General features: G+C 31.6%; 1 protein-coding gene across 1 annotated transcript in view; it reads left to right on the top strand.

Moving 5' to 3' along the window:
- Positions 1 to 21,382, top strand: part of LOC124361174 (protein SON-like) — a 39,049-nt gene extending 17,667 nt beyond the window's left edge. Inside the window, exons 11-16 of the mRNA XM_046815213.1 lie at positions 2,998 to 3,108; positions 5,410 to 5,526; positions 14,848 to 14,995; positions 19,988 to 20,062; positions 20,333 to 20,448; positions 21,194 to 21,382. Coding sequence (XP_046671169.1) covers positions 2,998 to 3,108; positions 5,410 to 5,526; positions 14,848 to 14,995; positions 19,988 to 20,062; positions 20,333 to 20,448; positions 21,194 to 21,310 — 684 coding nt within the window. The 3' untranslated portion in view covers positions 21,311 to 21,382. The remainder of the gene's footprint in view (positions 1 to 2,997; positions 3,109 to 5,409; positions 5,527 to 14,847; positions 14,996 to 19,987; positions 20,063 to 20,332; positions 20,449 to 21,193) is intronic.
- Positions 21,383 to 23,563: the final 2,181 nt, after the last annotated feature.

Raw genomic sequence — 23,563 nt, 5'->3', positions numbered from 1 at the left:
TACTTGTAGACCCATTAACTTTTTTGTTCAATATGATGTTGGAATATGGTGTCTTTCCTGAAGCATTAAAAGTGACCAAAGTCATTCCAATTTATAAAAAGGGTGAGAAATCACATCCTTCCAGTTATCGGCCAATCTCTTTGGTACCTATATTTAGTAAGGTTTTTGAAAGTTGTGTAAAGGACCAACTAAGTTTATATTTTTACAATAATAATTTATTATGTAAAGATCAAATTTGGGTTTCTTCCAAACTTAAACACAACCAAAAGCCATAGAAGCAATAGTAGAAAACGTTTTAGAGAATTTTGAAAATAAATTTTTGTCATCTGCAACTTTAATAGATCTCACAAAAGCATTTGACTCCATCTCTCATGAACTGATTGTAAGTAAATTCAATAGCTATGGAGTTAGAGATTCTGAACTACAGTTAATTTCCTCTTACTTAAGTAATAGAAAACAAATGGTTGTGGCAGGCTTGGAACTATCTGATTTTAAAACAATTCAAATGTTGGGGTACCGCAAGGATCTGTTCTGGGTCCTTTTCTATTTATAATTGCTGTGAATGATTTTTCATTCAATGTGCCATGTAAAGCAGTACTATATGCCGATGACACCACTCTTTCTGAATCAAAGTAAAGATTTGAATGGGTTATTGTTAGAAGAAAATAATTCAATGATAGCAGCTCAGGAATGGTTCAAAGTCAACGGGCTACTTGTAAACAGTAGTAAAACTGAAAATATTGTTTTCTCATTGAATAAACTTATAAATGAAGGTACTAAACCCGTTAAACTATTAGGATTATATCTAGATAGTAGGCTTAGCTGGGAATGTCAAATAAATCAATTGTGTATAAAACTATCTAGAGTTACTTATTTATTAAGAAAACTAAAAAATTGTGTTAGTTTCCCAATGTTAGTTGCTGCTTACTATGCCTTCTTTAATTCCCATTTATTATATGGAATAACACTTTGGGGGCAACAGCTCACAATCACTAAAAGTGTTCAAATGGCAAAAAAAAGCTTATTAGGATAATGGCAAATATCTCAGGTAGAGAAATCATGTGTTTCCATATTTTAAAGAATTCCAGATAATGACTCTTCCATGTATGTACATATATTTTAGCTTAGTTAGTGTTAAGGGGAAAACTTAAATAATTATAATTTTAGAAATGAAGTTCACACCTATAATACTAGACAAAATTACTTACTTGATTGTATTTCTATAAAACTAGAAAAAATCAAAAAAAAGCCATGTGTTTTATGAAAATAAAATTATTTAATAAGTTACCAAAAAGAAGCATGGTCTGTAAACCTTAGCAGATTTAAAATTTTATTCTGTCAAAATGGTTGAAAGAAATTGCCTTTTACTCTGTTAGTGATTTTTTGGCCTGTGATATTAGTACTTTAAGATTTTAACTGTATTTTTAAATGTCATCTTGTTTTTTAATTTTATTTTGTAATTTTAATGTCTATGTGTTATCTATTTATTTTATATAGATATATATTTATGTCTATGTTTATTAAACAGTCAAGATATTTACTCTTTAGGAAGATGCTTAAATATATAATAAATTTCTAGACCTTATGTAAAATATAAATAATGTTTATTAACTGTTTATTTATTTTTGCACATGTATATATATATTTTTTTTTTTTTTTTTGTAGAAATTGTATTAGATGAAACTGTATTTTATTTGACTTTGTCTATTGCCATGTGCTTAACGACAATAAAATTCTTGATTCTTGATTCTTGATTCAGATATACAAGTCAACAGAGAAATGTAATATGATCCATCCAGTGACTAAATGTAGAATGACTATCAAGTATGCATTCATATATGGCCACAAAATAAGATACACTTACAAAAAAAGATAAATTATAAATATTTTTTGTTTAATTGTCCAATTATAAAGTAAGTTAGCTCATACAGTTTACTTCATTGTTTTTTTTAAACTAATTTTCTAGTTTAATTAATTGTAAGTTTTTATTCTGTTAAAATAATTTTCATAAGATTTTCTCAAAATAATTTGTTAATTATGAAACAATCCTTTGAAATTTACAAATGTTTGTTGTTGTAAACTTTAAACTAAATTATTAACAAGTCTTCCTAGTAGTAAAAACTCTCTTTCAATGACCATCACCCCACACTTGCCACTTTGAGTTAAACATTCTCGCTTTATTTGGGTCAGGAGAGGGATATTTGAGGTGTACCACTCTGAACAATAGACCGTGGGTCATATTGGAACAGCCATGATGTGCAAGTTGCACATTATTTAAAGAGTCCGATTCAATTTTTTTAAGTGCTCCAGCGAAGAAAATGTCAGCTTATTGTTGCCTTAGTTCATCACTCAACACTTTTTGTATTATTTTTACACAAACTACAATTATATTTAAATTTTGAAAAGTCTTGCACTTATTAAGATTATATCAGCAATTAACCTCGTATTTTCAAATTATGGCCACAATCTAGAAAATATTTAATTTGGCCACATTTTAGTCTAAACTACTTACTGAAGGGTATCCAGATCACTCCATGTCTGCAACAATCTCCTATTCATGACAACTCTACCTAACCGCAACAAGAGTTTTGCAAAGGATCCAGTTTGTGACAGTAAATTGTCCTTCATTGAAATTTTTTGTGTAACTTCCAAGAAGACGTAGGAGACTGTACCCAAAACTCAGCACCATTACTGCCCCTTTTGATAAGAAATATTTTGTAGGACATAGATTTTATATTATCTGCATTCCAAACATGATAACCCCTTCTGGTACTGTCCTCAATTTAAAATTAAGCATACGACCCACAGAGCAGTCTGTCTAGGCTACTCCATGCTCCTGTAGAAGAATATTTGTCTGTTATATATGGCCAATAAATACCCAATACTCTTACTCTCAAGCTACATGAGAGGTAATTGAAGTTTTCTAAACCCTGGAATATCAAAACAATTTTAGCTACTCAAGTGCCCATCTGATCTTGTCACGTGTTCTATATACAGAATATGGACATCAGCTCAATAGTATCCCAGCGACTCATGGCCATGCGCAGACTCCAGGAGAACCCAACAGACCCTGAGGCCCTGACGCAGATGTACGCAGCTCAGCAGAATGTAAGTTGTACTGTCATAGTATAGTATTTAAATTAACTTTTTAGTTAGTCAGGTTAAAGGGTCACCCACAAACTCCAGCAATTGTGTTCACAAATTACCCCAGTTTAGTATCTCAGAAATTGATTTCGCTTGGTGTAATTTTCAATTACATGAGAAATTCCATCATGAATATTACTTAATTATTTTATTATTGGACTTTACATCTGTGTAACAAACACTTTGATAATAGCTACAAATGAAACTATGGCTTCAAATTAAATTATTGTTGAAATTTACAAAAAGAACTTTTATTGCTTTTTTTTATAATATGATTCAAACCCTGTTACCTTTAATAAACATTAATATACGTGAGTGCTATGTTTTTAGTATGTAATATTTTTATGTGGTCTGTCAGTGATAGCCAGAACTATTCCAAACAGTTATTTATCATACAAGATGGAAGAAAAATCAATATGTTTTAGTCATTACAACAAAGTTTTGTTTGTTTTATTCAGCTGGTTACTTCATATTGGTTATTAAAAATATGTGCTTCAAATATTGAAAATTGTATGTTACATAGATTGTACCATTAAATTAGGTGATATAAATTACAAATAAACTACTGTCAGAAGTTATTATTACAAATTATTAAAGATGGTGATCTGAAATTACAAGATTAGTATGAATATTTGTCATTGTTTATTTTTGTAAAAACCTCTTCTGTCAGCCATCCTGATTTAGTCCCATAAGAACAATGTTGAATTCCAAACAATTTTACAACCTATATTGGTTGTAGAGTTATTAGAGATGTCTTGTTTTAAAGATATAATTAACACGCAAGAAGTTGAATCCGCAGCAGTTTGCCCCCAATGTTTTAAACTCTGTAGAATTATTATGATTAAAAAATCAGCAGTTTGGGAACTTGTCTTATCTCTTCTCATGTATTTCTTTACAAGGCCTTGACATCTGTTAGTTTTTTACTCTATAGATGGCACATTCATTCATGGTACTTCACTGACAGTACAGGAATCAAGGTGTTGGTATCAGAGTACAAAGATTGGGCTCGAAGGGTAGGGTCCTACACTACACTATGTTAACCCTTTTAGTGCCAACGTCCGTATATACGGACGTTTGAAAAACTACTGAGAAATGCCAACGTCCGTATATACGGACGTTTGAAATACTACAGAGAAATGCCAACGTCCGTATATATGGAAGTTTGAAAAACTACCGAGAAATGCCAACGTCCTTATATACGGACGTTCGGAGTAAAAGTCATACCGCAATCATTTTTTAACTTGTTATAAATTTGTTGGTATACTAACAATCAGAATGAACCAATCTACATAAAAAAAATAATAATAGTAATATCGTAAGGTTAGTCAGGTGTTTAGCAATGTTAGAAATGGCTGTGATTGTTGCATCAGACAAAGTTGTGTCAGCTGATAGTTCACGTCTAACCTCTGTGTTTGGTTGTTTGTGTTGCTGCTTCCACAGTGTTTGTTTGTTGATAAATAGTTTACTAACAATGTTTTACTAACATAAAAAGTAAACTTCAATAAAATGAAACGCTCGTGATCTCCATTTAGCGAGAGTACAGTTCTTGCCGTATTAGAATCAGATGATTTGAGTGATGGTGCTTTGAGTGACGAGTCTGCTGAAAGTCCGCCTAACTATAATACCTATGTACAAAAGTGTGTAAATTTTTTTTTTAATATTTTACAAAATGTACATTATTTTTTAAGTAAAAAGTAGTTTTAGACAGTTTTTGGTTTTATAGTGGAAAATATTATAAGCTTTACAAAGAAGCTAAATAGTGTAAATAACACAAAAAAGTAAAAATGTAACTTTCTAAAAAAATTAACATGATTTTTTTGGTTTTTCAAATATTAATTAAAACTTTTTATGTGTGTATTCAGTTTTAATTCCTCTTTCAAGTGATAGTATGTGTTATAGTGAAATAATTTTTTTAAAGTACTATTTTTCATGTGAAACTGGAAAAATATAAAAACTGTGTGTAAAATGTCTACATTTTTAAATTTTTTTAAGTTCATTACATTTAGAAATATAATTTGCTTTATAGTTCCTTATAAGGGAATTTATTTTACTGCAAAACAATGAAAAAATTAGGAAAATATCTCAATATTTGTAATTTTTACATTTTTTTTAGTAAAACACTGCAAAACGGCTGAAATAGGCCTGGCATCCTTCAGTAGTATTATGTGAAAAATCACTGGCATTTCTCAGACCAACTTTTGATTTTTTGTCTGGTACTGAAAGGGTTAAAACAATTAATTGTGTTTGACATATTATGATGCTCAGATGCAGTCATGGGCCGAGTCTAAGCAGCTGCCTCCTGGACAGTTTACTGGTAGTACGGGAGTCAAAGTGTTGTCTCAGGCCGAACTGGCGTCAGGATACCAAGCTTGGGCTCGAAGGGTAGGTACTCACTTCTTGACCTTTCCCTCTAGGTTTGATTTTTAATTTTAGTTGATCCATCATTTTTTTAATGTGTTTATACATGTGTTTCTTTGTAGTTAGTTATTTGAGATTATGTTTCCAACACAAATCTTTTATAATTAAGTTATCAGTGTTTTGTAATTGTTGTAAAAATATATATGCTCTAACCAATGTAATTAGTAAATTCTGGAGACTTACTTTTGGTAGTTATAATACATGTTATTCTTATATATATATATATATATATATATATATATATATATATATATATAGAACAAATATAAACATATATGCATGAATTCAATATCTATTCTTGTATCTTAACACGTTCACTGTGTTATCTGAACTGGTATTGAATACTGTGTTAGTATAATAATAAATTGATTGGATCTTCAGTTCCATGTTATTGTCCCTAAAATGTATTTTATATCGCCAGTGAATTATTATAGAGTGATTGTATTTTTGTTAATGGTTATACAATAAACAAACTTTATCCTACAGTCTCGTACAGTTCGTCCTTTACCAAATCTATAAGAACAACTTATCATACAGTTATTCTCGTTTTTTTGACAATCAGTATTAAAATCTTGACAAATTCATTGCGCTTTAATGTGCAAGATTACAGGATATTTTATAACTGACTATGTGTAGGATAGATTTTTCTGAAAACTTTTCTTTACCTTTACTAAAATATTGAATTTTATCCCAATTGTATTTAATATAATGAGGTCTTGTAGTACACTGGAAGGAAGGTAGCATGTAAATCTTATCACGCATTGAAAGAATGATTGCTTGTGAATCTTGAGATAACATAACACACTGAAAGGAAGATTGCTTGTGGATCTTGAGATCTTATTACACACACAGAAAGAATGATTGCTTGTGAATCTTGAGATAACATAACACACTGAAAGGAAGATTGCTTGTGGATCTTGAGATCTTATTACACACACAGAAAGAATGATTGCTTGAGAAACCTTGAGATCTTGTTACACACACAGAGAAAATTATGCCTTGTCAAAATTTTAAGTCTCATAATTAACTAATTTGTCTCTATATTATTTTAAGGAATATTTTAAAACAAAAACCAATCAATACATTCATTTAGAGAAGAATTGAAGATAAATTGTTAAGTTGTAAGTTTTACTATTTAAATGAACTAATGTTACCATTTTTTATTTATATTTTAAAATTAATATTAGTATTTAGTTTTATTGTAGTGACGCTATTCTTTGTACCTTGCACATATTATGGAATAAAGTGGTTTGACTATTGTGACTATACTGAAGGGAAGATTGCTTGTGAACCATGAGATCTTGTAACACAATATAGAAAATGTGCATGTGATCTCAGTTCTTCTAACATTCTGAAGGAATAATTGTTGTGTTGCCTCAAGATTTTCTAACAAAGTAAATGCATAATTTCTTGTGTTATTGTATGGTCTAATTTCCTACCACAGTGAACATGTTAAGACTTCAAATGGATATTTCCATAATTTTGAATACAATTCAATGTATTTATGACAATTTTATTTTGTGGGTTATAGAAACTTGGAAAATTTTACAAAATATTTCTCTAAATGCATATTATTAATTAATATTACTAACATATACAGAACTTATCAAATTTTTCAAAAATTTTTGTATTGTATTTTAATTTTTTAATTGGTGATATTTCAAAAATTTTAAGTCTAGCTGATAAGTTTGGCTACATAATCTTATAAATAGAGGTCTATTTGTATGTAAGGTTGAGTCGATTCCAGGCATGACAGACATTTCTAATTAACTGATTGAGATAGCCTGCTCATCAAGTTTAATTGCTAAGTGAGGCTATTATACAATTCTAGTCAATTGATGGAGATAGCCTATTCATTGATTTCCCTCTGATATTTCCATAATAAGAATGCACAAAATCAAGTATCATTTTTAATTCATCAAGATTACTTGTTGGTCATGTTACATTAATTAAGCTTGAATTTTTATCCTTCCTTTTCACACACTGTTAAGTTTTGTGTACAAACAACTCAAATACATAACACTGTTGAAATTTAACATTATTAAATTGGTTGGATACACCTAATAACTGTATTATTATAATTTTACACAGGTGGGGCAGAGCTTGTGGAACATATTTTTTCAGTTCTCTGGTTTGCATAATTTTGTAAAAACAGCTAGATTTCTGTGACTAAAATATAACAATAAAAATGAAGTGTATGAAATATTTATTCAATAAATTTACTATAAAACATAATTTTTAACAAATTTAGTACTACCATATTGTATTTAAAGGTTTTGATATGATACCCAGGATTTAATGTAAATATTGTCAGGAAGGTTGCATTGTACCAATATGATACATTTCAAGACATGCATACCTTGTGGTAACTTTATCCTCTGTTTAACCCTTTTAGTGCCGGAGCATAATAGAAAAGTTTATCCGAAAAATACCAGAGATTTCTCTGAAGGTACTCCTGAAAAATGCCAAGTATTATATTTCAGTGATTTTGTAACATTTTACTAAAACATCCGTAAAATAAAGACTTTTAGATAGGCTCTGAATTGTTCTTTTATTTTTTTTATAGATATTTTTTTAATTAAAAACATATAAGACAAGTGTAAACTGCTAATTTATTATATTTAAAAAATACATGGTACTTACCAACAAAGTTTTGAACAATTTTTTTCAGTTTCGTATGCAAAATAGCATATGAAAGAAATATTTCCTCAAAACAACTGATATTTCTATATACAGCAATTTAAAATAGTACACATACACAAAAAATTATTTTATTATCCATAAAACTGTAAAGATAACAATATTTTTTGTGTCAACCTACGTTTTCACCTTTTTTTGTAGGCCTAATCTACTCATGAGATTCAAATGCAGTTTATAAAATACATAAGCTATCTGAATATAGCTGAGTTCTGAATAAGTGAAACTTCATTTAGAATAAGTTGGCAGAAAAATAATTTTTTGTCATAAAAACTATAAAACAAATCCTATGTTTAAATTTAATTTAATTTTAATAGTTAAAAATAAAAATATTTGCTTATAGTATAAATTTTGAAAGTTTTACATGGGAAATAGCACTTTGAACAATTATTCCACTATATAACATAATATCAATTGAAAGATAAAATTAAACTAAATACAAACATAAATGTTTCGATTAATATTTTAAAAACTCTAGAAGTATGTTGATTTTTTGGTTAGTGAATTAATGTTATACACATCAGCCAATCCAGAGTGTAACAGAGTATGCCTTAACTCTGCATAGTCCCATTGGCTGCAAAATTGTATTTTCAAAGATGCAATATTATGTCCAGGGAGAATGTATTGTAAAGTATTACTTAGTTATAAATTCAAAATTTAAACTTTAATCACTATTTTTCATTGAACATTGCCTTGAAGTACTATTTTTTTGGCATCTAAATTGTTATCATTGATTGAAATTAGATGACATTTAATAGTGATTTTTTTTAATACATCATTTTTGTACAAATCATTTTTAAACAATAATCTACTATGTGTCCTGCACAGAGGGATACACAATGAAACGGTTATTTCCACCAAAAGCTAGTAATCACAAAGTAACACACTGGTCTGGTCTCGACTCAGCCTCTCAGTGTAACATGTTCTGTCTACAGCCTACGGGGGCAGCAGAGTAGACGTCACGTGGCCGCGCTGAGACTCCAGCATATTCTCGGTGGCCCCTGTCCCACGGGGGCCACTCAGAATATCAGGTTTTCTTTCCCTTTTTGTACGTTCACTTGTAACAAATTGTCAGGTTGGATCTTGCAAGACTTGTGCAATCAAAGAACATTGAATCTCTGGTTGCACAAATCTCTTCTCTCTCTGTTGTTTGCAGTATAAGAGGTGCGTTTTTAACTAAATACTGTTTAAATGTTGAAAAAGCACAAGTGCTTTTTTACAAACATTATTTACAAAGATATCTTTTTGGTTTTCTAAAATCGTTCTTCATAGCAATTTTCCACCTAATTTAGAAATCACTTTCAACAGCTGTATTGACTTTTTTGTCATTGATTATAGTTCTAAAACATTTTTTGTAAAGAGCAGTTCTTAAATCTTCAGAAACCTCTAGTTTGAGGAAATTTTAAAGCATACGTTTTCTTTAACATTAGCATGAACTTTCCTCAATAATGTCAAATTGTGACCTACACTATATATTCATTATGAACATTCTTACAACCAAAGTTTAAGTTTTCATCATATTCTAAACCCTCTAATTAAAGAATATAATGTACCTCACACTTTATCTTGGAAGATTTGACAGCCGTCTTGACCCTTTTTACTGTCAGTTTGTTGCACCCTTTGTAACAACTGATTGTTATGCACATAACAATTCATCATAAACATTCATACATCTACTTTTAACACTTCATTTCATGCTCTGCTGTTTGTACACAAGAACACGCCCTTTGGCAATTTGCTCGTATTTTGTATAAATGGCTATACAAACGATAAAAATTAAGTAAATCTTCCAAAATATGAATGGGAGATTTTCTCTATTACTTCATTGTCCTTATACATACAAATTTTTACATTGTAATCTTTCTGAATAAATAAAATTAATATTTCCTTTAAACATTGCAAATATGCTTTTTTTACACCTTTATTAACTGTTGTGCATGTTTTTATAAATTTAGAAAGTTATTTATTGAATTTATTTCATAATTATGGTATTTTTATTTGTTGGGAGATCCTAAAAACACATGTGCGAACTTAGATACAGACAAATGATTTTATAATGTCTTTCGTTGGAAGTCAGTAGTGAAGGTAATGAATGCACTGTTTAGCAGCTATGTCTAAAAACCGTCCCTACGTTTAAAATAATCACATCATATACTTGAGAAAAGTCAAAAGAGAAATGTTCTCAATTTACGAACCATCTTATACTGAACAAAATAACAACAGAGAAGTTAAGATTTCAAATCCTCTGATTATGTCTACATTCAGTGCTGTTATGTAAATATTACTGGGTTAATTAATTATAATTAGGTTTAATTTTCAGTGAGATTCATTTGCTGATTAATTTTGGAAAAATTTAATACATTTCTTTAAACAAAATTAACAAAAATCCAGCAAAATCAACAAAATGTTTGTTCTAAAATGCCAACTTGTTTTACTATCTAATTGTATTTATATATTTCACTACAGTTTTATTAAATTCCTATTAAATTTTGTTGTTCTGTATTCTGGAAACTAAAAGTTTGTAAGAATTATATAATTATGTTTCAAAATATTTAATTGCAAAAATTCATTTCCATATTTAATGTTTTCTATATAGACATAAACTAGTAAAGTTACACATTACAGAGATAATTATTAAAACACTAAATGATCAACACAGATCCAAACTCCGTTGTTATTTTAACAATAGACGCCAGACAAATATTGTTGCTGAACATATTTGTAAAGCGCGAGTAGAGGCTACAGGGATAGTCAAGACCAAGTAAATGTTATCAAGAGCCACCTTGAATTTAGCCCCATAAGAACAATGTTGAACTTCAAACTCTTTTACGAACTTACTTTCAGTTTTAGAATTTGGAAGATGTCTAATTTTAAAGATATGATAAATTAATACGCATCCAAACACTTTTCATTATTTTCAACGTTTTTTATTGGTTAATTAGGGGAAAAAGTTTTTGGATGCATATTATTTAAATCTCTGAAATGAAACATCTCCTGTAATTCTACAACTAAAGATGAATTTGTTAAAGAGTTTGAAGTTTAGTATTGTTCTTGTAGGGTAAAACTCAATGTCATTTCATAACAGCTGGCTCTTAGCTGTAGAGGTTTGGATGCAAGGAACTATCTGAAACAGCACAAAGTGTAGACATATGAGTAGGGAAAGACCTGAGAGTTTGTTACAGGTAGCTTGAGTGCAGATCTGTGAGCACATCTGCAGATCGTCGTGACAGATCACCGTAGACAGGTGAGTGTGGTATCTAGTCATTCTTTAGTTTGTCTGACACAGGATACTCAAGAGGGTTCCAGTTTAAATAAAGACAGTATCATTGTTGAAAAACATGTATTTTGTCATTTAATATTTAAATTTCTTTATAACACTTCCTGTAAAATGTGGGTCTGGAACATGTAGAGCTTAGTTTTCAAAGCTCCCTTTTGTGATTGCTGACATTGTGGTTCTTTTTATATTTAACACTTGTGTGTGTTTCCTTTTTAATATAATTCCTTTATTATATATGGATAAGTTATTTTCTTCCCAGATTAAGGGTATTTCCTCATAATCTCTTTCTAAACATTAACCCCTTCACGGTTTTTTTACGTAATATTACGTTCATAGTGATTGTGTAAAAGTGTGCTACTGACGTAATATTACTCATCATTATATCATACCTGTTTTATTCTGTTGTCTGCCGTAATATTGTACAAGATATATTTCTATGACTACCACACATCGCACAAGTAGTTCTGGTGTTTTCTACTGGATGTCAGCACTTCCTTGGTCCTTTGTCATGAGTGTTTGCACCTTGATGAGTTCGTTGTAGTCATACAGTGCAGACAGCTTCCTGGAGTATTTTATGGTTTCATTTTTAGTGTTTTGTACCATGGAAATATTGTACGCACAAATAGGCTACGTTTACATGGTGACATGCACATGTACAGTAAAAATGATAGTGGATAATTTACAAAAAGTAAAAAACTTTGAAAAAAGACACTAAAAAAACTTTTTGCATAAAAAGGTAAATATCTAATCCTGTCTCTTTAAAATCAGTAAGAAAACCGTCAAGGGGTTAAGTTGTAACATATAAGGATTATGGGTATAAACCCCTCATTTGAATTAAAAGTAAACAATTCTGGTAGAAATTACTAATTTTGGAAAATCTTTAGTTTTATGAAATAGTGTTTTAAGTTACAGAATCCAGATGAAGAGAAGAAACATTACACAAGTGTCAGCCTTGAGGTCCAGGCTGGTGTTTGTTTGGATCCAAAATTTTGCACAAATACTGATTTTGCAGATAAATTCTTTTATTTACACATTTTTTAAACGTTTTATATATACCATCTACACTTAAGTCAATTTATAGACATAGATAATAATGTATATTTCAAAACAAAAATTTAGTGTATTGCCATTTCTTGTTGTAAATACAGAATCATTTTAAAATTTTAATTTAACGAAAACACATAATCGTAAAATAACATGATTCTTTTTGTATGAGCGCTTTGCCAGTTTTATTAACAATGGGTATAGCCAATATCCAGCCTAACTGTGTACGTAGATGTGGAATGTAGTTTTCAGGCTTTAAAATAGTAGTCCATTGTAACAAAAGCACAACATGAATTATGCTAGAAATAGCCACACAACATTGTATTTATCTGAATTAATAAATACTCTAATAAAGCAAATTATTATAAAAAACAGCTTGAATGTAAACAGTGGCACTGTAGACTAGTCAAATCCTACATTATCCTCAATTATATAATGATGCCATCTTAATTCACACTTTTTTCTAATACATTTTTTGTTTTTAGGCAGACAAAATATTAACTAAGTAAAACTCCTGCAAAAAACGAACATATTAAGTCTTTCAAGATTCTCCGCTGATAGAAATGACCAGATATACAGGACATTACATTCCTGTAATGTCTAATACGTTATGGAAACGTTTTTATTGTAATTTAGGCACTGTTTATTTGCAGTATCGAGTTTATACTTGCAAACTTTGTTTAAATTACTATTTATTTTGAAAACTACCATTATTTTTGTTATAACAATTCGTTGCACACTGGAAATACACTGAAGTTTTTAGGTTAGTTTAATGCACCAAGTGGGTTAATACATGTTGTGTAAACAAGCAACAGGGCTACTGCTTACAGAATAAAAACCTTGTATGTCAATATGAATCAATTATATCTGAAGCACATTTTACGTACTACAACAGCATGCAAGAACCGTTATAAAAATAAAATAACAGATGTGGCTAGTCTTTAAATACAACAATGATCTGGTCACAAATAAGTGTCAACAGGCTGCTGGTTCAGACATCATCACAATATAGAAACAGCATGCCATAAATAGGTGATGTCAGTTAGTGATTTTTTTTACCATTACTTTGTTAAATTGCGATTGACATACAATGTGTTTATTTTTCAATGTCATACCAATGTATGAAGAGGAAATATGCATTTTTATCTACGAAATATCTTGTACTTTAGGTCATTGAACATTCTTATGGGCTGCTGTTGATAAATTACTGTATTTTTTTTATCTCGGAACTGGCAAATGCCAATATTTGGCGTTTTAGTCACATTAGTATAGAATTGTGTATATATGTACCAAAAACACTCTGCCACAGAGAATTTGACAGTCAGTTCCAAAGTTAAAATATGACTTTAAAACTAAGTATGTATGCTATGCAAATAGAACAAATACTTAATTTTTATGGTTTTTTTTGTATGCTCTGTATTATTGTTAAGATCTATTAGCCACTTAGTTTCTGATATAATTATTGTAATTGATTGTGATGATTTATTTGCAAACTAAACTACAATTTGGAACACTTAATCTAAATTTGTTAACTTTTTTAGTGCCAAACCGTTGTAAGTGTATTTGTACACTACAAATGTATTCTACATTTATACAGATCTCTATATGAAGAGTGTCAGTCTCTTTAGGCCATAATAATCCTTATCTTAAAAAATGTAATTGCACTATTTTTTACATTTTTTATTTTATTTTTCATTATATTTTCTCAAACAATGATTAACTTAATTAAAACTTTTTCCTTGTACTGTCAAATAAATAAATAAGTGTTTTGAGATCAGTTACAAAACAATAAGCCATTATCAAAACATTGATTTCATCACTAAACAAGGAATTAATTAATTTGTTTTATTTGTTAATTATTATTTGTTTTATGTTTTACACATTTTATTGTGTACAAATTAAATAATTTTAAATTGATTATTTAATTATTGTGGATGTAAAAAATTTTAAAATACCCTCCCGGACGATGGCAGTTGTTAAGAATTCTGATTTGTTTACATTGGCACTAAAAAGGTTAAATCAGTTAGATACTTTGACTAATGCTGAAGAGAGAGATGTGCCAAAATCAGCCATCTCTTTCTACCATCAGTTGCTTCACCCAACTTGCAGTGAGGATTTGAAGCAATTCATACAGATTGAATTTTTCACCTTGTATAATTTCGAATTGTTGTGTTTGATATAAATGATGTTATGTTAATGTTTGAGGTTTCATATTATCTTTAATTCACTGTGTAATTGTGTGTGACGTGAAGGTCGTGTGTTGCCAGGATCAATTGCAAGTAGCTGCCCCGGTCAATAGTGGCATGGGCATGGCCCTGCTGCAGAAGATGGGCTGGCGGCCCGGTGAGGGGCTGGGCAAAAACAAGGAAGGCACTCTGCAGCCCCTTCTCCTGGAGGTCAAGATGGATAAGAAAGGTACACTATAAATACAGTCGAGACTTCGTACCACTTTCCTCTTGCTTAAGTGTATTAGTATCACCCTTGATTATGAATTATTTTGAGAGGATAAACTTTTCAATGCTACAAGTTGTTTCCGTTTGAAATGCCACCTAGCGGCTAACACTAGAAACGTACGCTATTAGTGATGTGTAAGCAACGAAAGTGGGTAGACGGAGCCAAGCAGTTCCGACTACCACCGACAAACCAAATCGAGGCTGATGAATGAAGCAAGCGATGATTGCGACTCTGATAGCGGGTACGCGAACTATGTAAAACCAGGTACACTAGCTGTTCACAGCTGTCCCGTAGGGATGGTTTATCTTCTCAGAATAAATCATAATCTAGGGTATTGCTTAGCTAAATATAAAGTTTTTTCTTGTTTGGTTGTCTATACAAAATAGTCATCACTGCTCAAAATTTTTTTACAATATCAGATTTTTTCTATTTTTGATATCCTACAGAAACATTTAATTCTAGATGTTTTTATCCAATACTAAAGAAACATTGACCCTTGTTACAAGTGACGGAAAACTGAAACTTGTGTATCAAGAACTGGTATCTGCTATTTTTTCCTTGACGTGTTTAATCTTAATAAATAACGTTAAGCTTGCAACAAAGTTTAATAGATTAGAACACATTGTGATGAACACGGTAAAGTCAAAAAGCTACAACAGCTGGGTGATTATGTATGCCCAAAAGCACCACAGCAGGTAAGCGGACTTAGCAGGCAGTCCAACGATGGCGAGGGACATCGTAAACACAGCTAACCTAGTGATGAAGTACAAAATACATATAGGATGCCATAAGGAAAGGGTTTAAAACCATTTTTAATTGCTGAATATTTAATGGTTCTGTGTTAGCTTTACTGTTGGTTTTAATCACCGCTCACAGAGCTGCTCCACAGTCAGCGCACATGTAAGCGTGTTTCTCGCTTATTATTATCCACTTGTGGTTGGTTAATTTGGTCCGCACAACGATTTGTCATAATCCTCAGAAAAGTTACACTACTGAAGAATGCCAAACTCCAGAAATACGCATCGAGACAAATCCTAAAATTGATAAAATCTCTCTATCAACTTTACAACTCTCTTGCCGTACTGAGTGAAACACAATCGAAATATAAGATTAAACATTTGCAGTTAGCAGCTTTAAAAATGCATGAAAATATTAATTAAAAAGATGACACTTAATGCAAGTCAGAAAGAAGTAAACAGTCTACCCTTAGTGCTCTTTTCATTCACACGATCCGCGCTGCCGCGTGCGGCGCGAGCCTGATGCGGTCGTTGGGCTATGGGAGTAGATGAATCTTTCCACACGATATCAGGCGCTCGCCGCACGGCGCAGACGCCGCGCCGGCGCACAAAATTCCCGCCGGACTCCCCTACGCCTGACACGCGACTACTCTGCGAAGGCTATTATATCATATTGGGGGTTTCCACACGGTCCCGGCGCGCGCCGCACGGCCCAACCTCTAGTCTTGGTTTGCCACTGAGAGTGAAGACGTACGTATACTTCGGTAATTGTTTTTGTTCAAGTGTTTTGTTTTTTTTGTTTTTTTTAAGTAAAAATGTGTGAAACATAAGAGGTAGTGGCAGTCGACTGAGTGAAGATATTGACATGGAAAAAGTCATAAAGTTCATCATACGATTTTTGATTGACATACGAAAGTAATGAATTGAATAAAACTTTGAAGGACCCAGAAGTATATCGATTTTGAAAGCAATGGGTGAATCCAATACCGCCTATTTCTTCTTCTTCGCCGTCTCCACAGTAAGTACATGGCTAGCACTTTATTCTTCGGCAGTGTTAACATTTTAATAGTTGAGCATGTACTGAACAGTCAAAACAGGGAGCGCCGTAACGGCACGCGCCGGACGAACCGACCTCGTGTGAAAACATTCAGCTTCCCAGGCGGGGCGCCGCACCGGCGTGCGCCGGATCGTGTGAAAGAGCACTTAGTGTTAAGGATGTGCAGAATGAAATTATTTACCATTAAAATTAACATGAAAATACATACAATAAATGTCCAAATACTTTATATACAGGGTGTCCAGCAACCATTCGAACAAACTTTGCCACATTGTTCAGCAGGCCAAAACTAACAAATAATGCAATATAAAAACTGGTGCCCTATTTCACTTCGTTTAGCGTCTGTCTGTCTGTATGTGTTTTTTGGGAAAAATATTACTACCTCAAAAACCACTTAAGATACAGAATTCAAACTTAACAATTATGTTAACCTAAGTGTTGGTCCTTTTCAGTGAAAAAAATAAAACACAAATATATCTCATTGCATTCAAAATGGCGGGCCGTTCATAATTTTCAAATTGTATTAGCTTTGAAACGGCTACTTTGACAACAAATTCACCAGGATAACTTTTTTTAGCGTATTTTTATTACCAATTTAACAATTTTTTGTTTCAAAAAGATTGAATTACAAATAACTGAGTTTACAGCACCAAACGTAAAAAACAGGTTAAATCCATGCATTGCAAGTACATACAACAATGTAGTGGATTTTTACGAATAAACTTTTTAAGGTTCTTTATTAAAAATAGTGAACAATATTATAACCTGAAATTTTAATATTTATTTTTTAAATTTGTTTTAAGGTAAATTAAAAAAAAGTTCTTAACCAATTGTGAATTCTGGTTTTAAAAAAAAAATGTTAATAGGGCTACGTTATGGTTGGGTATGAGGGTTTTTTTTACATGGCAATTGTGTGAAACAGCGTAATTAATTCAATGTGTTTGAAAAATTTTATTTTATTGATATTTTTTATTAAGAAATCAATGATTACATTACTGTAAAACTTTCATAATCGTTTGCTCAAAGTGGCGTCCTTGTAACTCGTTGCAGATTCTGAAGCGTCGTAAGTCACGATTCTCTTACCCCTTCAAAAGGATTACTGTCTTGAATAACTCAGCAGCCTCAACAATTCTAGCTACTAGATCCATTTCATTCTGTATGGAGTGGTATACACTAATTGCTTCATGTGTCCCCACAAGTAAAAAATCAAATGGGGTGTGAGGTCAGGTGACTGTGGAGGCCAAGGGACGGACCTCCACGTCCAATCCAACGATCTCCATACACTTCGGCTTCATTCAAATGTTGGTCTAGCAATCAGGGAAAAGTGGGCCAAGTGTTGCTCCATCGTGTTTGGAACCACATTCTTTGTCTAGTTTCAATAGGAACATGTTCCAAACAGCTCAGGTAAGATTTCCCTCAAAAAAACTTCATAAGTAGGTCCGTTCAGTCTGTTTGGTATAATGTGTGGCCCAATCAAATATCCGTCTACTATTCCAGCCCAGATAATTGACAGAAAATTTGTGCTGAAACTTACGTTGCACAATTTCTTGAGGGTATCTCTTCAGCCCATAAAATGGCTGTTTTCGGCTATTAAATATGCCATCTCGAGTAAATGACGCTTCGTCAGTAAAGAGAACATACCTTAAAAAAATCGGGTTCACATCAACTAATTTGTGAAGGAACCAACGAAGAGCAGTCTACCCTGAGAGGAAAATCTGCAGGTTCTAAGGCTTGTACTTTCTGATGTCTGTAAGGGCTCAAACGTTCTTCATTTAAAAACACTTTCCACACAGAACTTTTGCATACATCCAAATTATGAGCAATAGTGCGAACGCTGGTGGAGGGGTTTTCTTCTACGATTAATAAACCTCTTCTTTCAAAATCAAGATAGTCCGTACGGATTTACCCGTTCTAACAACATTATTTTTCAAATGTCCAGTTTTCCCCTAAGACGATTATGAACGGCACTGAAGACGCTATGAACTGGGTGCCAGCCTATCTGGAAAGCGCTCTCTGTACAATCTGCTAGCTAATCTGGCATTGCCTCCAGCCAAGTCCGTACACAAAGTGAATATCAGCATACTCTTCAAAAGTAAAACGGTTCATATCGTGTAAGAAACAAAGTAATAAAAGAAATTTAAATTAACAGCGGTAATTACAAAGAAGAACAGAACATTCAACAGTGACAATTACGTTCAAACATAGACTTGCTCAACATGTCTTGATAGTTTGTTTATTAGGTTTTCTTCATTTTTAAAACAATGATTTGGTTGCTGATTGTTGGTCAGCTGTTTTCATGTAATATTATGCTATTGTTTTTTTAAGAGCATTGTGAATAGTTATGTTTTCTTTTTTATTTGTGTGTGTGTAACACAATTGATTACTGTAAATGGAACAAAAATGATAGTAATATTTTTTTAGGTTTATAATAATTTTTCAGTATTGTAATAAAGAACCTTAAAAAGTTTATTCGTAAAAAATCCACTACATTGTTGTATGTACTTGCAATGCATGGATTTTAACCTGTTTTTATGTTTGGTGCTGTAACTCAGTTATTTGTTATTCAAATCTTTTTGAAACAAAAATTGTTGAATTGGTAATAAAATATGCTAAAAAAGTTATCCTGGTGAATTTGTTGTCAAAGTAGCCGTTTCAAAGCTAATACAATTTGAAAATTTTGAACGGCCGCCATTTTGAAATGCAATGAGATATTTGTTTTATTTTTTTCACTGAAAAGGACCAACACTAGGTTAACATAACTGTTAAGTTTGAATTCTGTATCTTAAGTGGTTTTTGAGTAGTAATTTTTTTCCCAAAAAACACATACAGACAGACAGACGCTAAACGAAGTGAAATAGGGCACCTGTTATATTGCATTATTTGTTAGTTTTGGCCTGCTGAACAATGTGGCAAAGTTTGTTCAAATGGTTGCTGGACACCCTGTATATGCATTATACTGTATTAAAACTTTTTACGTGTTTTGTTGATCACTTCAATTAATCTACAATAATTGTAACATTTGTGAAACTAACATTAAGTACTATTTTTTAAACCAATTGTATAATTATAATGCAAAATAATATATTATATTAAATACAGTTGTTTTAAAAGTGGTTTTGGTTGTTTTTCCAAAGTATTAATGAATGCCAAATGTTGCAGGGTTAGTGGCCCAAGAAGAGTTGCCCTCGAGACAGCCACACCAGATCGTGAGAGGTCCTCCTAGGAGTCTGGAAGGTACGATATACTTTGAGATTCAGCATTGTGCAAAATAGACTAAAATTTATGGTTTACTGAAACACTTAATTTTTTATGTCTGTTATGACAAATAAAATAATGGGAGTGTTCTTGTTGCAAGTATGTTTTCATTTAACACCTTGGTTATCAGAGATATACCAGTACAAAAAACTACAATTCACAGCCTGCATTTGAGATGTACAAAAATTTAAACCAAGATACATCATAAGGTTGTTGTCTTACTACTATACAATAGACCCCATTTTGCAGGCAAGCATCCTGTGTCTCTCCTGAACGAGTATTGCTCGCGACGCAAGTATGGACCTCCAATATTCGAGTTGGTCGATGAAGCTGGACCTGACCACAAGAAAAACTTCCTCTTCAAGGTTTGTTATATTTGGATAAGTTATGCATGTTGTATTGCTTACTGTGCAATTTAAGTATTATAATTAGTAACAATAACTAAGTGCCTTCGTCAAACTGTAGTCATACACTACTATAGTTTCGACTTTTAGTAAGTCATCTTCTGGTTTCTGTGTCAATAAATATTAAAAGTGAGGATTATCCATCTGGAGTCGTCATAGTTTAAAATTCACGAAGGATTTGTCTTGTCTTCTGCCATCATTTTTAATATTCGCATGTGATAGGCCTATCAAATTTGTGTTTCTTGTACTGTTTATTTATTTATTCATTGTGCTTGTTCTATGTTCATGAGATTTAAACTAAGACGATTCCAGATGGATAATCCTCGCTTTTGATAGTTATTGACACTGACAGCAGATGACTTATTAAAAGTCGAAACTATGGTAGTGTATGACTACAGTTTGACAAAGGTACGTAGTTATTGTTATTAGTCAATACGCAGTTCAGGGCTATATAAATTGGAAATTAATACTATTATTTATTTATTTATTTCTGATCACTCCAGAAGGATCATAGAACAGTTTAAGTAATCTAATACATTTTCTCTGATACTAGTACAAGAATCCTTTGGTTGAAATGCAAGGTATTTGCAATGTCTATTACCAACAACAAAAACCTCAACAATTTTATTAATGTTGCAAAATTGAATCTTATATTTTGTAATCTGTACACTCCTATAGTATTTATGAGCTGAGTTTGTTTCCCCAGGTTAAAGTGAATGGTGTGGAGTACAAGCCAGCTGTAGGAAGTCCTAAGAAGAAGCAAGCTAGGGCCGAAGCTGCAGAGGTCTGCTTGAAAACATTAGGCATTCTTCCCAGCAAATAACTTCCCATTGTTTTGTTGTAAATATTATCTGTACATACTGTATATATGATTAGTAAAGTTATTTTCATAGTATTTATTTTTTCTTAACTTAATCCTCCTGTTTCTATATCATTAATTTTAGGAAATTTCCATTAACAAGTTTACTGTAGGAGACACCTTACGTTGCAGTAGTCTCATGTCACTAATCATGACCACTAAGTGCAGAGCCGCAGTGAATGTGTTTAATTAACCAATGACAAATATTTATTGAGAGTATACTTAATTGATATTAAGTACTGTACATATGACTAAAAATGAAATGTATACAATACAGCAAGTTCCAATACATAATTTAAAAATAAATGGATTATTGAAGATCAAGTCAAAAGTAACATCAAATGTATACAACTCATACATTTGGTGTTAATTTTGACTAACATTCTATAATTAGACGTCATTGAAATTGTAGACACAGAAATAATCAGAGAAAAGATTTATAAACTCAGTTGTGGTACTATAATATATTGTTGTTTCTTGTTTTGTGGAAATGAACCTTCCTGAAATTCATAAAGTAATTCTGATAAGTCTTTACATAATTATGTAATATGATGCTATATTTGTTTCATGTATTCTGCGGATGAATCTTCTTAAAAGTTATATAAATTATGATAAATTTTTGCATGTGTGGAACTTCCTTGAATGTAGATTCCTTATATCCATTCAAGACTATCAAATGAATAATGTGTAATTTAACAAAATGTTATTTTGTAATAACACATTGTTATTAATTTCTTTATCCTGAGCAAAAATATTTTGGTTCAAGTTCATCCATTAACAATATTTCATAAGAAATACGTGACAGTATCTGGGCACGAACACTGTTAATTATGTACATAACAAAAAGTAGTAATTGCAATACATGAATTGCTGAATTACTTTAACTGATCATGTACAGTCAATGTGTGAATTCAGGTAATAATTTTGTCTCTGAAAGGCCTCTTGAAGTTACCTCAAGAGGTTTTTATCTAATCGGAACTTACGGCTTTTGGGATCTCCAGTCTCTAGAAGTTCACAGCCCCTAGAATCTTTCTGCTAATATAATATCCCCCTCTCTAGGACCATTGACTTATGAGAGCTACCAACTTTTAAGAGCTTTGAGGCCAGAAAACTCCAGTCTGTGGAAGATGGAACTGGCTTATGATACTGTTTTTGGAAGATACCCTTAGGAAGCTTTCCACTTCTAGAAGGTTTTAGTTTCTGGAAAGTCCTGGCCTCTGAAGCTCCTAATCTTCTGTGAATTTTATTCCCGGCTTCTTTCAGCTTTAGGCCTCAGTTTCTAGCCTTTATTGAAGCTTTTGACATATTAGTCAAATAAAAAAAATTTAACTACCCAACATTTCTAATTATGCTGACTTTATTTGATATATATAGTAATATCAAGGGACTAGGAAAAAAAGTTGGAAATATGTAAAATTTCTAATTTAATAAATGATAAATCATCTGTTTGACAAGACTTGCAGTAGATTTGATGTATGGAAAAATGTTTCTGGCCCTTCTAGAGATGTTCTTTTTTTGATCAGAAGGAGCTAATAAAAGTTATTTGACAAAACATGTTCCATTTGTGGAACCGTTTACATCTGTACTATTTATGCATTTTGTATGTAAAACTCCATAGATTCACATGACCTATATAGTAGTTGTATGGAGAAGGATTTTTGCCTTTAGTATATGCTTCTTTGTTTCCAAAACTACTCTAAAACTGATTTTGATTCAAATTTGTTCCACATGTCAAGTTGATATTAATTCATACTTGTTACAAAAGTGGGGTCTATTTAAATGTGTGTAGTAGAGAAAAATTGTTAGGAGTATGTTTAAAATTTTGTCAGTTATGAATTCACATATGGATGTACGCTCTTGCCATTGTGAAGATCTGTGTCAATATTTTATGTGTTGGAAACTGTTGTGTTGTGTGAAACTGTTATGTTGTGGAAACTAAAACACAAGGTTTTAGTGTTTTAGTTTCCTTGACACTGCCGTTTGTCTTGTAAACATAAACTTATAAAATAGTCTAGTCATTAGGACCCAGTTCTATCCAGTGATACCACCAACTATTAAACGTAACAATAAATATTAAATTATGTACATGTTGTAAATAATGTTTATAATAATAAATTATTAGAATTGGTGGGATTTGGATGTGGAAACGTCTCACTGAATGTAGTAACTAGGATCACTCGGCAGACTTTGCTAGTGTTGTGCTATGTCCCATTAATA

Source organism: Homalodisca vitripennis, chromosome 4 (assembly GCF_021130785.1).
Source record: "Homalodisca vitripennis isolate AUS2020 chromosome 4, UT_GWSS_2.1, whole genome shotgun sequence".
NCBI classification, from domain to species: domain Eukaryota; kingdom Metazoa; phylum Arthropoda; class Insecta; order Hemiptera; family Cicadellidae; genus Homalodisca; species Homalodisca vitripennis.
Note: the sequence above shows the minus strand (reverse complement) of the source record. Positions and strands in the feature narration are given on the sequence as shown.